This window comes from Cervus canadensis, chromosome 14 (assembly GCF_019320065.1).
Source record: "Cervus canadensis isolate Bull #8, Minnesota chromosome 14, ASM1932006v1, whole genome shotgun sequence".
Lineage (NCBI taxonomy): Eukaryota > Metazoa > Chordata > Mammalia > Artiodactyla > Cervidae > Cervus > Cervus canadensis.
This window is the reverse complement of record NC_057399.1, coordinates 3,098,087-3,113,997: the sequence shown is the minus strand read 5'-3', so window position 1 is coordinate 3,113,997 and position 15,911 is coordinate 3,098,087. Positions and strand designations below refer to the sequence as shown.

At 41.5% G+C, this 15,911-nt stretch overlaps 1 protein-coding gene across 1 annotated transcript in view; it reads left to right on the top strand.

Moving 5' to 3' along the window:
• The window catches only part of PINX1 (PIN2 (TERF1) interacting telomerase inhibitor 1), a 61,443-nt gene that overhangs the window by 7,556 nt on the left and 37,976 nt on the right, over positions 1–15,911 (top strand). Inside the window, exons 4-6 of the mRNA XM_043486965.1 lie at positions 1,388–1,466; positions 6,677–6,769; positions 13,047–13,123. Of these exons, the coding sequence (XP_043342900.1) occupies positions 1,388–1,466; positions 6,677–6,769; positions 13,047–13,123 (249 nt within the window). The remainder of the gene's footprint in view (positions 1–1,387; positions 1,467–6,676; positions 6,770–13,046; positions 13,124–15,911) is intronic.

Sequence of the window (15,911 nt, the reverse complement as noted above, 5' to 3'; positions counted from 1 at the left end):
AAAAGTTCATGGCTTGCCCTGCCTTTCATTTTCAGTATCGTTGCTCACTTTAGGAAGCATCTAAACTGAAAGCTTTGTTCTTACATTTTTGCAGCCAACAGAATCTGGTAGAAAATCTGGAGAATTACTTTAGGTGAACTGGATGACTTTGCTTTGTTCAGTAGCTCTGAGTGGTAGACTGGAGCAGCTAAGATTGTTTGGGCTAACAGCTGAAAGCTTAAACCACTAAAGGAAGAGTTTATACATTTGTCAAATCATCATGTTGTACACCTAAAACTAATACAATGTTTTATGTCAGTTATATCTCAATAAAATGGAAACAAATGCGGTAACTGTCTGACAAAATCTAAGACCAGTACTTCAGGGGGTTCACAGTGCACACACTTAGTAGTTGCAACGTGTAGCGATATCTTCTGTATTTTCATCAATTAATAAACACACCTTAGACAATTTTTTTAAAAGAGTTTGCATAAGGTTGATTTTTGTAGGTAGCTTCTTAGAGGTGGATATATAAATATACTTAATTTTTTAGGAGAAACATTGCCTATTTAATAGGCTTTAGCATTTTCAAAAATAACATATTTAAGCATTCTTTGAAAAGTACCTATGAGGCAACTTCCTAAAGGGAAACCCTGCTCCCTACAAGTTGATATTATTCTGAAGATGCTCATTCTGTTTTAAGTGAGACTCTGTTACGATGAACTTACTAACTGAGCACCTTACCAGTGGGCGCTTGTTGACTTGGGGGACTTGGAGCCCTTCCCTCACCCTCCCCAGTGGTGGTTTCTCACATTGGGATGGATGTAAGCAAATAGAATTGGCATACAGGCTCCAAAAAGCGAAGCAAAGCCCTCAAATCTATCCCTGCTTTTTCCCTTTAACCTACATAATTTTCCCTTAGTGTGAAAAAAAATTTTTTGTTTTGCTTTATTTTAATATTTAGCACAAAGGTTGCCTGCTGTTTATTTGACTATTAGTTGACTTGATAAGTTACCCACATTTGAAATCAGGGCTTAAGCTTCCAAGATGCTCAGTGGCTCAGTAGAAAAGAATTTGCCTGCAAGGCAGGAGACTGGGGTTTGATTCCTGGGTCGAGAAGATCCCCTGGAGAAGGAGATGGCAACCCACTCCAGTATTCTTGCCTGGGAAATCCCATGGACAGAGGAGCCTGGTGGGCTACAGTCCATGGGGTCGCAAAAGAGTCAGACACAACAACAAATAGATAAATACAGTTCAAATTTATACTATTTCTTCTTCATTCAAATTTATAAAGTAATGTTTTGGTGAAACATTTAAAAATTCAGATTTCCTTGATTGCAGTATATATCTTATCTCAGTGTAGGTAGATAACAGGTTTGCCTCTAATTGATTTTTTGGTATTTTTCAGGACAACTGGATTGCTCATCAAGATGATTTTAACCAGCTTCTGGCCCAGCTGAACACTTGCCATGGGCAGGAAACAACAGGTGGGGAAACCTTTGCTTTTTATCCATTAGACGCAACTGAGTGACTGAACTGAACTGAATCTCAATATAAAATATTTTTATCAACTTTTTTTTTTTTACTGTTAGTGTCATATCTGAAAGTTAATTGATTGTAGCTATCACAAATAGTCTGTTTACATTTCTGGGTACTCACATTGAATTAACATTAGTCATAAGCAGAGGCTTTTTTTCCCCGTTAAGAGTTTGAGAATGACAGGATCAGTTTATTCAGTTTACATTTCTCTGCTGCAGTCCCCTTATCCCAGCCTTACAGTGTCCGGGGCCCTGCAGTTCAGGCCTGGCCCTTTTTCATCTTTCATCTGCACTCTTAGTTTGCCATCCGGCCTCCCAGCGGGTGTGGTGCCCATTGCCACATTTCTCTCCACTGCTCCACCCTGTCTCCTGGATCCCAGACTTGTACTGAGCCCCCTGCTCAGCATCCTCATCAGGGTTTCCTCGACTTCCGGAACTCAACATGTCCAAACTTCAATTCTGCACCTCCTCAACTCCCACCCTGCAAACAGTTGGACCCGCATACCCCACAACCTGTTTTATCCACCATCTTCCCCATTTCAGGTGATGTCAGCTTCATCCTTCTAGTTGTTCCAGCGAAAGAGCTGTTGTCGGTTCTGCCTTTAAAATATATTCAGACCCTGACTTCCTCTTGTCACCTACACTGTAACCAACGTGGTCTGAGCAGCTGGTATTTCCTGTGGATCATTGCAAGAGCCTGTAAAGCCTTTCTCAGCCATGGCACTGCTGATGTTTTGGGCCAGATCATTCTCTGCTATGAGGCATGTCCTCTGCATTTAGGACGATTAGCAGCATCCTTGACCGCTATCCACTGGATACCATTTGCACCCTCTCCCTAGTTGTGACAATCAAAAATATCTCCTGATATCACCTCATGTCCCGTGGGCACAATGCCCCAACTCTGAACTTGTCCACCTCAAGACCACTAGAGGGCACTGTCTCCCTGTGATAGGTATGGTGCTATTAGCTCTGTCTCCAGTACAGTTCAAACCAGGCCTTGCTACTGCCAGTCCCAGTACTGAAAAGCCTTTAAATATTCCTTTAAGGGAAAACCTGGCCAGGGACCTGGAGAGCTGAGACCATTTTTCTGCCAAATCATCTCTGGTAAATACAATATCTTCATCCAGATGAATTTTTGGTCATATTACTTGAATTAAAGCTGATGGCTAACCTAGTAACCTATTTTTCTGCTATAATATTTTTAGTTCTTTAAGATTGCTTACCTAATTACACAGTTTGCCTGTCAACTAAACAGATTCCAAACTATTTTCTTCATAGAATCTTGCACAAATTTTAGAAATAACACTTATTTCCTTGTGGGACACGAGAAAACTCTATAGTCTTTAAAATTTTATTTTTAAAAATTATCCTATCTCAAGTAGTTAACATATGACTCAGCTTGGCTTTTTGGTGGACTTACCTCATGGTTTCAAGAAATGCTTTTTACTTCTATCAGATATTTTGTTCCTTGTGATTTTAAATATTTTTGGAAATAAACTGGGATGCTGTTAGCCTGTCATCCACAGAGGTGTGGTTTAGGACAAGGATCTTCAAGTTTTTTTGCTCCCAGAGCCTCTGAGGCAATTTGAAAAACAGTAAAAGACGCTTACTCCTTGGAAGGAAAGTTATGACCAACCTAGACAGCATATTAAAAAGCAGAGACATTACTTTGCCAACAAAGGTCTGTCTAGTCAAGGCTATGGTTTTTCTAGTCGTCATGTATGGATGTGAGAGTTGGACTATAAAGAAAGCTGAGCACCCAAGAATTCATGCTTTTGAACTGTGGTGTTGGAGAAGACTCTTGAGAGTCCCTTGGACTGCAAGGAGATCCAACCAGTCCATCCTGAAGGAGATCAGTCCTGGGTGTTCATTGGAAGGACTGATGCTGAAGCTGAAACTCCAATACTTTGGCCACCTCATGCAAAGAACTGACTCATTTGAAAAGACCCTGGTGTTAAGAGAGATTAAAGGCGGGAGGAGAAGGGGATGGCAGAGGATGAGATGGTTGGATGGCACCACTGACTCAATGGACATGAGTCTGAGTAAACTCTGGGAGCTGGTGATGGACAGGGAGGCCTGGTGTGCTGCAGTCCATGGGGTCGCAAAGAGTCGGACACAACTGAGTGACTGAATTGAACTGATACTCTGTCTCACATTTTTAGATTGATGGCTGTAATGTTTTTAATCATAGTTTTAAATAGTTGCAAAGAATGTGTATCTGGCCTATTTGCGAAATATCGACTTTTGAAAATAAGAGCTTTTCATCAGTCTCAAATGTGTTCAGTAGGTATTTAATACTAGGGCAATTTGGTATCCATGGTCTTCTGTTTAGAAATAGAAAAGCAAGTCCTTTAACACTCAGCAATACTATATTTTCTAGTTTTTTTTTCCTCTGAAATAATTCCATTGTATATACCCCATGATATTTAGTATTAATATATTTTTTGCTTGAATTTTTAAAAACTCATCACCTTGTCATGTTTCTCTGCTACAAAACAAATACATATACACTTTTGGTTTATTTCTAGTAACCTCAAGGCCTCCATGTAAATATTTTTCCTTTGGATTCAGTTGTCATTACTAATTAGTAGGTTATAACTAGTAAACTAGTATTTTGGTCATCTGATGCAAACAGACACCTCATTGGAAAAGACCCTGATGCTAGGAAATATTGAGGGCAGAAGGAAAAGAAGGCATCAGAGGATGAGACAGCTGGACGGCATCACCGATGCAATGAACTTGAACTTGGGCAAACTCCGGGAGATGGTAAGGGAGAGAGAGGCCCGGTGTGTTGTAGTCCATGGGGTCGCAAAGAGTCGGACACAACTGGGTAACTGAACAACAATTAACAAAACCAGGAAATGCAAGTTTTGATAAACAATTGTTAGAATGGTAAAACCTTTCTGGAACTGCATCTCTTGATGAGATAGATAGGGTGGGGAGGGGACTGGCTTTGATGAAAGGACCCCTCGCTCACACCAGCACTGCAGCTTGTTCCTTATTGATCCTGGTGCAAGGAGACCTGTGCTCCTCTGGTGTAAAGTGGGAGGAGGACGCAGAGGAGAAGCGAAGGAGGAGGAACCGGAGTGATGCGTTTGCACAGAACAGAGCAGCTTTAGGTGAGCGTGCACGTGGACAGGCAGGTAGAAACTGGTGCCCTGGGACGTGTCAGGGCTCAGGTTTGCTCTGGGAAGGTGGTGAGGCTCCCAGGAGGTTCTCCCCTCCCCTAAGTGTGAGCACAGCTCTGCGGGGATAAGTGCACATGTTAAGGATGCACACTCTCAGATGTATCTGCCTGGCTTCCAGTTCCCTCACAGCCACCTCATCAGTGGGTCTTATTTTACCCCCCATGCTTCGGTGTCCTGTGAGGTGGTTTAATAGTCATAGCAGCTCTCTTCCAGGGTGGTTGTGAGATGAAATGCAGGAATGCATAGAAAGCTTAGCCCAGCACCTAGGACTTAATAAGCCTTCCATTGGTAAAAAGTACTTCAATCTGGTACGTTACTTGGTGATTTGTGTTTGGAACATCAAAATAGAGACTGTAATGTGGTATATGAAATTTTTTGCCTGCAAAAAGAGCAGAAGAAATTTATGGGTAGGATGTCTTTGAAAGAAGTTGCAAGTTGTTCTTGGAAGTGATCATGGAGAATGTTTCAGGCTGTTAATGTGATTAAGCCATGCTTAATCTGAAAACTTGAAGCATCTACCTTTATGTTGTTTGGAGACTTACTGTGTAATTTCCTGGGAAGAATTACAGTTAGTTAACATGTTTAATCATGTTAAACAAGCATGCGCTTGTTTTCCTTCGGCATTAAAGTGAAAATTTCTTTTTTTCTCCTTTCTCTAATCTCATGTTTGTGTATTTCCTTATGACATAACTATAGGAAAATTCAGTCTCTTTTCTACCTATGATGTTCTCTTTCTGCTACTTGAATTTGACAAATAGATAAAGATGAGGGCATACAGGCAGCTCGCTAGAATCCTGTCACTGACTCTCACCCCAAATCTACTTGCTTTGATATTTCGGGTGAGGGACTGCATTCTCCCCCACATTTTCCTCTTTCATCAAAGGAGTATTACCACTGACTTCATTCCTCAGTGACTTGTTTTTATTGCTGCTTTTACCCCGGAAGGTGAGCCTCCAGCTGAATCTGCTCAGTGCCAGCTCTGCTCCTCATCTCACCTCTGATCTGTGTTTGGATTATCATTGGCCTGTCTTACCTTTACGCACTTTTTAAAAGAACCTTTTATTTTGAAACAATTTTAGGCTTACAGGAAATGGCAAAAATAGTTGTAGAAAGGGTGCTGAATACCTTTCATCCAGTTTCTTCAACGATGACATCTAATAGAGCCATAGCATGGTATCAAAACTAGGAAATTGACTCTGGTGTTGACTGTTAACTGGACCACAGTTCTTATTCAGCTTTCGCCAGTTTTGGGGTTTTTTAGCCTTCATTTAATTGTGTGTGTGTAGTTCCAATGCAGCTTTATCACATGTATAGATTCATGTAGCTACCACCACATTCAAGACACAGAATTGCTTTATCACCACAAAAGAGCTGTCTCATGCTGCCTTTCTGTATCTGTACCCACCTTACCCCTCCAGCTTCCAAAATCCACTTTCATCTTTGTCCCCTGTAAACCTCTCACTGTTCTCCATCTCCGTAGTTTTTCCTTTCCAGAATGTCTGAGTGGATCATTGAGTATGTAGATTGACTTTTTCTCTTAAGCATAATCCCCGCCAGTGAAGTCCATCCAGCTTGTCACACAGAGTCAATATCTCCTTCCTCTTTATCGTGGAGTAATGCTCCCATGTAAGGGAGTACCAGAATTTGCTTAGCCATTCACCCACTGAAGGCATTTTGGTTTATTTCCAGTATCTTATGGTCACAAATAAGACTGTCATGAACATTCACGTGGAGGTTTTGTGTGAACACAGATTTTCATTTCTCGTCCTTCAGGATGTTATAAGTTTCTGGAAAATAGCCTTGCCTGATCCGTAGTACATAGTTTAAGAATATTTCTAATTTTTGGTTACAGTTCAGTAATAAATGATAAGGCTCCTAAGGGTTTTATTTCTATAAGACTGTGTCACCGTAGGGGATTGAGAATGGAATGCAGAGTTTAACGTAATGCTTTTCATCCTTTTCTTTTAAAAGACTCCCCAGACAACAAGGAAAAGAAGTCTTTCAGTCTTGAGGAGAAGTCCAAAGTCTCCAAAAACCGTGTTCACTATATGAAATTCACAAAAGGTAAAATTGCGTGTTTCTTTATTTGTTTTAAATCTCTGTGTTCACATCTGGGTTTCTTAGCGCATTTTTAGCTCTTCGCCAGCATCACTTGTCTTATGTACAAATTGGAAAAGGAGGGACCCCCTGACCGGCTTGATCCACAGCAGTGCTGAGGTGTCCGCACTTGTGAGTCACCGGGGGTCTTGTTAAGTGCAGACGCAGCCTCACTCATGGGCCCCAGATTCGCCCTTAGACTGCATGCAAGTCCTCTGGCAAAGCTGAGCGCGGAAGTTAACTTTCTATTAATATTTAGAGGAGAAAACAGACTTTTATGTGGCTAAATTTATCGCTCAGTACTTTTAGTTACATTTCTCGTAGTTGCATTAAGCTTTTTTTAGAGTTTAATTTTGGTGTTGAACAGCTCTTGAAATGGACCCATTTAGAAATCATATAGAATCTATATGAGATTCATAAATATTCATGAAGTGGTCTCTGTATTGAGTTCTCTAGTATGAAAGATCTCAGTCCTGAGTTGACTCTTCTCTTGTTCCATACCGTTTCTCTGTTTCACGTAGTGCAAACTTAACTGTTCCATGGTCATTGCAAAGGTAATGTTAGTCTTCCTCCATCGCCACCTCCCGACTCCGGTTCCAGGGCTGTACATGGTCAGTTGTGGGTGCAGCTTGTCCTCTTTAACCAGGAGGTGGCAGTCTTGTATTGGAAAGAAACCATTTAACTTTGCACTCCTCAACTCCCCAGATGTTTTCCCATTGTTATGTATTAAGCATACTTCCCAGGTACAAAACCCTGTTTATTATATTAATATACTTAAAGTATAAGTATGATGATAATTATGTTATCTAGTCACCATGTGATGGTTCATCTATGGAGGACTGGATGTGTATTTCTACCTCTATATGGCGAGCAAAGCACATCTCTTTGCTTTAGTCTTGTTGACGTGATTGGGAATTCCCTGACTCCTAGAACCCCCTGAGGGGCAGTAGGAGCTGGAGTTTCCACTGCTCTAAACTGTTCACGGTGGTTCTCATTTGGAGCAGGACCCCACAAGATAGACTGGGCTCAGTGTGAGGAAGGGCTCCTGGCAGAGCTGATTAGTTTTGGGGACATATGCAGAGAGAGACTGGGGCTTCCCCCTTCCGTCTCCCGGCAGGCATGGTCATCTGGCTCATCACGTTGGCCCCTCTTCTTTCTCCCAGGATAGAACCTTCTCTGTCGTTCTCCTGTATGGCTTCTGAGCAGGGGTTCTCTCCACCCCTGACCTGCTGCAGGACAGAAAACAGTCCTTGGTGGCCCCTCAGTCCTTTTCAGGAGGGGCTAAATGCTCACTTCATCCCCATCCCTGAAATAACCTTCCTTTTCATTAGACCCTATAGAAGAAAAAAAAAAGATACAGCAGAAGGGTGCCGAGCAAACAAATGAAATTAAAAGTGCCCTGTGACTTTTGGATAGCATGGCAGCCTTTTAAGCTTTCACTTTTGCAAATAGAATCTTCTTATTTTCCTTTGGTGGTAGCCTGCATGCATGATTTCACCTGAAGCATTTGCTGAAGCCGGAATAAACCTCTTCGATCTGCTTTAATCTATGGATGCCGGGAATATCTTCTTTCTATTTCTAGTTAAGCCATCCCCTTGCCAGTTCACCCTGTCAGCCTGCTTGGTGTGTTATTCCTTCTTTTTGTCTCTTTTGAAATGAAGTTTGTGGGACTTCCCTGGTGGTCCAGTGGTTAAGACTTCGCTTTCATATGCAGGGGGTGCAGGTTCATTCACTGGTCAGGCAGTTAGGATCCCACATGCCTCAGGACCAAAAAACAAAACAGAAGCAATATTGTAACAAATTCAATTGAAGACTTAAAAAAAAATTGTTAAAAATAAAATAATATGAGGTTTGCTTATTTATTAGCTTTGTTTGGGGAGAAGGGAGGATTGGTATGCAGGGATGATAATTCAAGATATATTACAAAGGTAGCAGAGAAGATTGAGTGGGAAAACAGAGGAAAAGCAGAGTGGGAATCAGTAGAAAACACAAAGGAGGCAGAAATCCAGGTAGTGAGGAAATAATCAGTTGCCATCTATTTTAACAGTCCACAGTGTAAGTTTATTTTAAAGTTCTTTAATTTATTGAAAGAAGTCTTCCTTGCAGAGCAACTGTTGTCACTGCATGTGAATGATAAACTCTGTTTCCTCCATGGCAGACTATCTTAGGTCACAGGAAACTGGGTTCTGGCTGTGACTCTCTCAGACAAATCTCTTAACCTCTTGCCTTCTGTCAGCCTCAGTTTCCTTTTTTGTGAAATGAAAGATCTTTTTTAAGTCATTGTTGAGTTCTAAAGTAGGTTCTTTTTTAGAATTTATCAGAAATGATGCCATTATGTGGAAATCATGGGTGTTCAGCATAATGGATGATAAGGATTTTAGCTCAGGGATCTGCTCTTAGTTACAATAACTCACTCATTGGATGAGGAGGGTTCATATTGTAGCTCCATCAGTGGTCCAGAAAACCAAAACACTAGAAGGTAGCATTTTATTTAGCTTGATGTGAAGAGTGAAGATAAAAATTTCACTGCAGAGAGATTACAGCAGCAAAATTTGTTACTGTTTAAATATTGGCTGTAGCATTTTAGTTCTGATACATAATTATTCCTTTCTCTCATCCTAAGTTTATAATTTAAATTTGACATAATTTATTACATAATTCCAAGATGTTAATTCCATCCATATTTGTTTAAGGGCCTAAACTCAGTGGTAGTTTCTTTTAATCTAAAAAACATTTGGTGAGGCTGTATCTGCAAAGAAAAGAAAATTACGGAAGACGTCAATTTCTCCAAAGCTGCTTTTGAGGTTTTAAATGTTTAACAGGGAGACCTTGTCCAGAGAGCCCAGCTTTTTGCTCCCAGTCGTGCGGTGGCTGAGTGGGTGGAAGGTTGTGTAGACATTACTTGTGCAGCTTCATGTATTTAGACTTCTTTTTCCTGCAACAGTCTGTGATACTTCACTCCTTAAATAAGGAAAGTGCTTGCACTCCTCTCGCGTGTCCCCGTGGTCAGCTGCTCGTCCGACACTGACTTTAGTGTCCTGACGAGGCTGGCTCCCTGCAGTCAGACTCTACTAGAGGTGGGTGTTCTGCTGCTTCTGGCTCTTTGCACATTTAAGTGTAAAAGGAGCACCATTGCGGGCTTTAAAAAATATTCCAGCTGTCTTAGCAGTTGTGAGGATCTCATTTCACCCCCTGTTTCGATTCTTTCAGGTTTCCTGATTTTCTCACAATATTACCCTTTCAGAGAAGTTTTCTAATCTTCCATTCCTTGGCTTGTTAGCAGTTCTATATGTTTTCATTAAAAAACAAAGTCAAAATATAATATCATCTGTTTTATCCTTCTTGATTGGGGAATGCAAGTAAATTTTTGAAGCAAGTGAAGCTAGCTACCTATATAACCCTTCAGTATTTTTTATTTAACTGGTGTATTTTTCAACCTGCATTTCCTTTCCCGTGTGCCTTTACTATGAGGAGAAAAACTCAGCTTTTTGTGCTCTGGTTATAACACAGTGCTCACTTGTTGGGCTCTATGACTTTTGCCCTTAAGCTAAGAGAGGCTCTGCAGCTCCATGATTCTGAGGTTCTTGTGCTGGTTTTTTACAGTTTCACATGCTTCCACATGGACTTCTTGGTGTTGAAAGTGAGTCTGGCTGTAGTGGTCACATTCTTCTCTCCAAATTGCTACACTGATAGACGGGAACACCTGAAAGTCCTCATTATTAGAAAAACAGCTAAAATGATCATAAGTAAAGTGCTGTTCTCTGAAAGAATCAGATCATCCTTTCATGACTTTGTTACATCAGCTTGGCTACTGGAATCTCTTTTTTCCTTGATTCTTAGAATATTGTGGCCAGTTGAAGACTAGTGGGGACAGAAACCAAATCCAGGCAGATGTCATATATTTCCTATTCTGTTCAATTTTTTGATGTCCTTTTCTCTAAGAGAGAAGTTCATCAACAGTATTTGCTGTGATTTGACCATGATTGAGAATGGAGACCAGTAACTTTCAAACTCATTTTTAATATACATATTGTATTCAAAACTGGCCATAATTTTATAACATTTATAAACTATTCAACCAGGACGATTAACTAATAACTATTTCAATATCACTTCCATCTTCACAGTTTTATCTACCTTTAAGTTCCTTTCCTTTGGTCTCTGACTCTTAATTCTTCTCTGTGTTTTGTTTTCCAGATCAAATCCAGAGCAAGGCCTGTAACAGTCCTGGTTTCCACATTTGCTTAAGTGAACTTTGCTAAAGGATAAGCATTTCTGATACAAGAACCCGTCACCAAAACTTTAGAGACACTTGCACCTTCATTGGTACATTCTCTTATTAGCTTGACAGCTTTCCCTTTGATTTTTAGCTTCATTTTTCATCTCTGCGTGTTCATGTTTTGGCATCCTGTTTTAGAACTGTGATCTTGCATGCTCGCCGCGCCCCCCCCCCCCCCAAATCCCTCGAGCATTCTTTTTAGTTGTTGTAAAAGTGATTGTCATTTGCATTTCTTTTAGGGTGTCTGTTCTGTTTCAGAAGCTAGCTTAGGGGTGGGTGGCCACTACGTATTTTGATCCCAGTACAACTCCTTTTTCTGAAATAGAAGCTGCCGCCCTGAGTGTTCTCTGCAGTGTGGAATGGGTCATACTGAGGACTAAGCTCAGAACAGACCGCAGGCCTCCTGAGGGTTGTGCACGTCTCCCCTCAGTGGCCAGCTTTATTCTCCACTCTCCTGGTTCACTGTCTGCGTTCCCATCTGGGAGGCTTCATTTTGCTCACGAGTAGGCTTGCTCTGGGGTCACCTGTCTGGGCTCTGTGGACTGACCGGCTAGAAGCAGGAAGCTATCTTTACTCCCAGCTCAGAGGAGAGGGGAGTGCAGTGCAGAGCCCGCCTTCCAGGTGGGAGCAGGCCGCGCCGACTGGACTCGCGAGCCTGGGACGGCAGCCTCGGAGACGGGTTTTGGCACCTGGTTTTGCATTACATTGCAGGGTGTTTTTGTTTTTTTTTTTTTAATTTCATGGAGTCACTGAGCAATATCACATTTGAATGCCCCAGCGATAGCCAGTGAACTGGAACCCTTCTGGGTCACGACAGTTCTGTGCCAAGTCAGGTTGCCGCAGGAAGCCAAGAAGATAACTGAGCCCCTGACAGTGCACTCAGGTTTCCAACTCAGAGCACAGATTCCTGTGTCTAACCCAGAGCCTCACTCCCCCAGAGCTTTCAGACTTATACATCTACCACGAAGTTGACAAATGGGAATAGATTTGGTTGGCTGCTCAAACAGTATTGTTGGTAGAAGTGGAAATTCCATAGAAGTGAATTTTAAATTAGTTGGTTTGTGGGTTTGAAATTAAGTTAAAGAGTTTAGTGTTTTTAATAAGAATCAAGGATCCTTTGGATACCATTTTTGCCAGAAGCCATTTAATTTCCTACTCATTAATTATCCTTTTATTTAAAATGATAGCACTATTACAGTGAAAAAAACAAAAAAAGCCTGAAATCTTTTCACCCTAATGCAGCAATTTTTATTTGCATTTATTAAAAAAGTTCATACATTCAATTAATTACTGAGGTTGTATGTGTCAACATAGGATGTTCTCATTCCTGTGCACAGGTGGGGTTTTGGAGCTATGTATCTTAGCAGCATATTTTTATTCTAGAGTTTGTAACCCTCATTGAGTATAACTTCTGTCTCCTTGAAGTAACGGAATTTTACTGTTTACTAAGGGAACCCAGAGGCCCAGAAATTATACCTTGAAAGTGTACCAGTAGTAGAGCTAGCTTGAGAATTTAGTTTTCCTCTCCACCTGCGTACTCAGGCTTGTTTGTACCATTAAGAGGAAGTCAGGGGTTCTGGTTCACTTGTTTGATTTTTAAGTTTAATTAATTGTATTTACTGATTAAACAGTGTGACCCTGATGCTGGAAAAGATTGAAGGCAAAAGGAGAAGGGGGCAGCAGAGGATGAGATGGTTGGATTTTGCATCACTGACTCAATGGACATGAATTTGGGCAAACTCTGGGAGATAGTGAGGGACAGGGAAGTCTGGCCTGTTGCAGTCCATGGGGTTGCAAGGAATCAGACAAGACTTAGCAACTGAACAACAACAAAAATCTGTGAAAGGGAAAGAGAAAGTTGGTCGTTTACAAAATTGTTTATTTATTTTCCAAAACCCAGTTTCATAGTTTATATTTGTGCTCCTTATTCTAGAATGTATTACTGAAGGCATCATGTTTTTCTAGGGAAGGATCTCTCATCTCGGAGCCAAACAGATCTTGACTGCATTTTTGGAAAAAGACAGAAGAAGACGACTCCTGAGGTATTAAACTGCTGACGATTGATGCATTGTGTCTCAACACTGATTTTCAGCTGTGTATAGAGCTATTTATGTTTATTACTAATAGTACTTTCCAGACAAAGTTACCAAAAAAACCTTTAGAGGCTTCATACAAAGGCTAAATGTGATCCCCTTGATAATAAATTGATAGGTGATAATAATAGTTGATAGATTACAAGGAGCCTTAAAAAGAATGTGTATTATCTGGAGTTTTTTCCTCCTGGTGTGTGGACTAGACTAACCTCAGGGAAGAACTCCCGTTGCCAAAAGCCTAAGCCAGAGGCGTGTTGTTTAGAGAAACAGAGCAGGAATGCTGGGGGCACACTCTCGATCCTCTATGTGGTTTAGGAGTATTTTCTCTAGTGATAAGGCTGAAACAGGAAACAAGCTGGATAGCGGAAGGAAACTGGGAACGTGGGGGAGGGAAAAATTGAGAGAAGGAAAAAAAAAGAAAGGAGTATCAGGAAGTTCAACCAGATAGGAACTAAATGGAAATAGTTTTTTAGTGTCTCCCATTTCTTGCTGATTGTCAAATCTGAAAACGAACTTCCAAGCAGACTTTTTTTTGGTTGGTTAAATTAAAAAAAAAGAAGAATTATTGATTGATTAACTGATTTCACAAGAGATCTTTAGTTGCAGCATGTGGGATCTAGTTCCCTGACCAGGGATGGAAACCCGGGCCCCTGCATTGGAAGCCCGGCATCTTAGCCACTGGACAACCAGGGAAGTCCCTGGTTGGTTGGTTGTTCCTCATTAGTTCTAAATTTTCATGTTCTTTTTTGTGAATTGGGTTGAGTCTTGTGAGTGGTTTGCTAGATGTGGACTCTTGAATTTGAATTTCCCTTCCTCCTACAAGTCTCTGTCTCTCTGCCTCCTCCTCCTCACCCAGACCTGGCATCACCATTCATGAGTTGAGCTGCTTTCCCAGCCTAGAGTTTGCTAAGGTCATTTTTCTAGGAAGCACCTTTTGGTTAGCAGTAAATTTAAACTAAGCCCACAAACAAGCTCATTAACACATTTTAGGTCTGTATTTTTTTGCCAGCAGTGATGACTTCAGTAATTTTTATCAGCATGTTGACCATTGATTTTGAATCAAGATTCATAATAATTTCTCTGAGCTGGTACATTTGACCAAAGCCAGATAGATCAAATTTTGTGAAGATGTGTAAAATCTAATTGAATCTTTGAAAAGAACTCATCTGAATGAGAATTAACTTAGAGGCTGGGAACATGTCAACTGCCCACAAGTTTGACCTAAGTCAGAATAAGAAATGCAGTGTGGCAACTGTCCTGAGTTCAGGCTTGGGCTGCTTTAAAAGCAACTGGAAGCAACAGATGTTGGGGGTGTTTTCTGCACTGGTGACTGGGTGCTGTATTTTATAAGAATGTGTTCAGAGCGTGGCAGTTGGGCCAAAGATACCTGGAAAGCGAGTTTTGCACAGGAATTAGCAGATGAGCAGTTAGGAGATTCTGCCTGGACTACAGAGAGACCCTGACTTTGAACATTTGAATGGTTTCAGGGGTCCTCTAGGAAAGGAACAGATTGGTTTGGTAAACTTCAGAGGACAGACTAGTACTGGTGGACGAAATTCATAGAAAGATTTCTCCTCAGAGAAAGGAAACAGTGTGGGCTGGCAGAGCGGGCCAGCTGGGCAGGATGTACCGCGTGGTTAGTTTCCTGGAGGGATTCTTGCAATAGGTGAGCATGAACTGTGTGCATGGGAGCACTCGGGTCCAACGTTCTCTGATTCTGGAGGAAAGTGAACACACGAAATACGCACATCTGAAATGGTATTTGACTTGAAGGTTTACCTTTTCCTAGACCGCAAAGGAGAGACCATTACTCCAAATGCTCTTCCTTAACTTCAGGTGTGTGGGGCAGTTTTGACTATCTACTTATGTCCTTTTTCCAGGAGATGAGTGTGAATTGTTTGATGTGTGTAAAGAAGAAATCAAATGATGTTGAGGTGAAATAGCAGGTTGCCCTCACAGGGGCCTGAAGCCCTGCATGACCAGCCCTCCCAGCTCTCACTCACCCTCGCGCTCACTGCCATCCTCAGCTGGTTCTCCCTGCGGCTCTGCCCGTCACTCTGGCTTCCAGTTCCTCCAGCACTTCAGGAGGGTTCCTGCCTTGACTTTCAGCATTGGTGGCCCCTCTGCATGGAGTGCTTGTCCCCAACTCACATTTTTGTGCAAATGTCGCCTCAGCTGGCCTTCCTTGACACCCTAATTTATAATAGCAGAAAATACAAACAATAACAACAAAACTCCCTGATACTCTCGTCCCCTCTCCTTTGCTTTATTTTTCTCCATAGCAGTTATCACCGTCTGAGGTACTAAATAGTTTGCTTGTACCATCTGTGTTTCCTTAGTAGACTGGAACCTCCATGAGGGCAGCAGTTTTTACCATCTAGAACCAGGCCCGCCATGGAGTAGGTTCTCAATGAAGTTTTTGTTGAATTGAATTCAGCTGTTGATGTATACTTTAATCCTTGGGGGAACAGTACAGACTAGGGCATCATCAACACTACTACTGGAGAAGTTAGAAACAGCTACAGAGAAAACTGATGATTGACCTGGGCCCAAAGGGCAGGAGTCTCTGAATGGACAAAGCACAAAAAAGAATATGTACCATGAATAACAGCTCTTCCCAGGCCTCAAACTCAAGTGCCAGTGGGTCCAGGCATGTGACTGGAAATGTGTGAGTAGTCTGACTTTAAGATGACAGGGAATCAGGGAAACTCATAGCCTGGTCTGAAAGTGTGCAAGA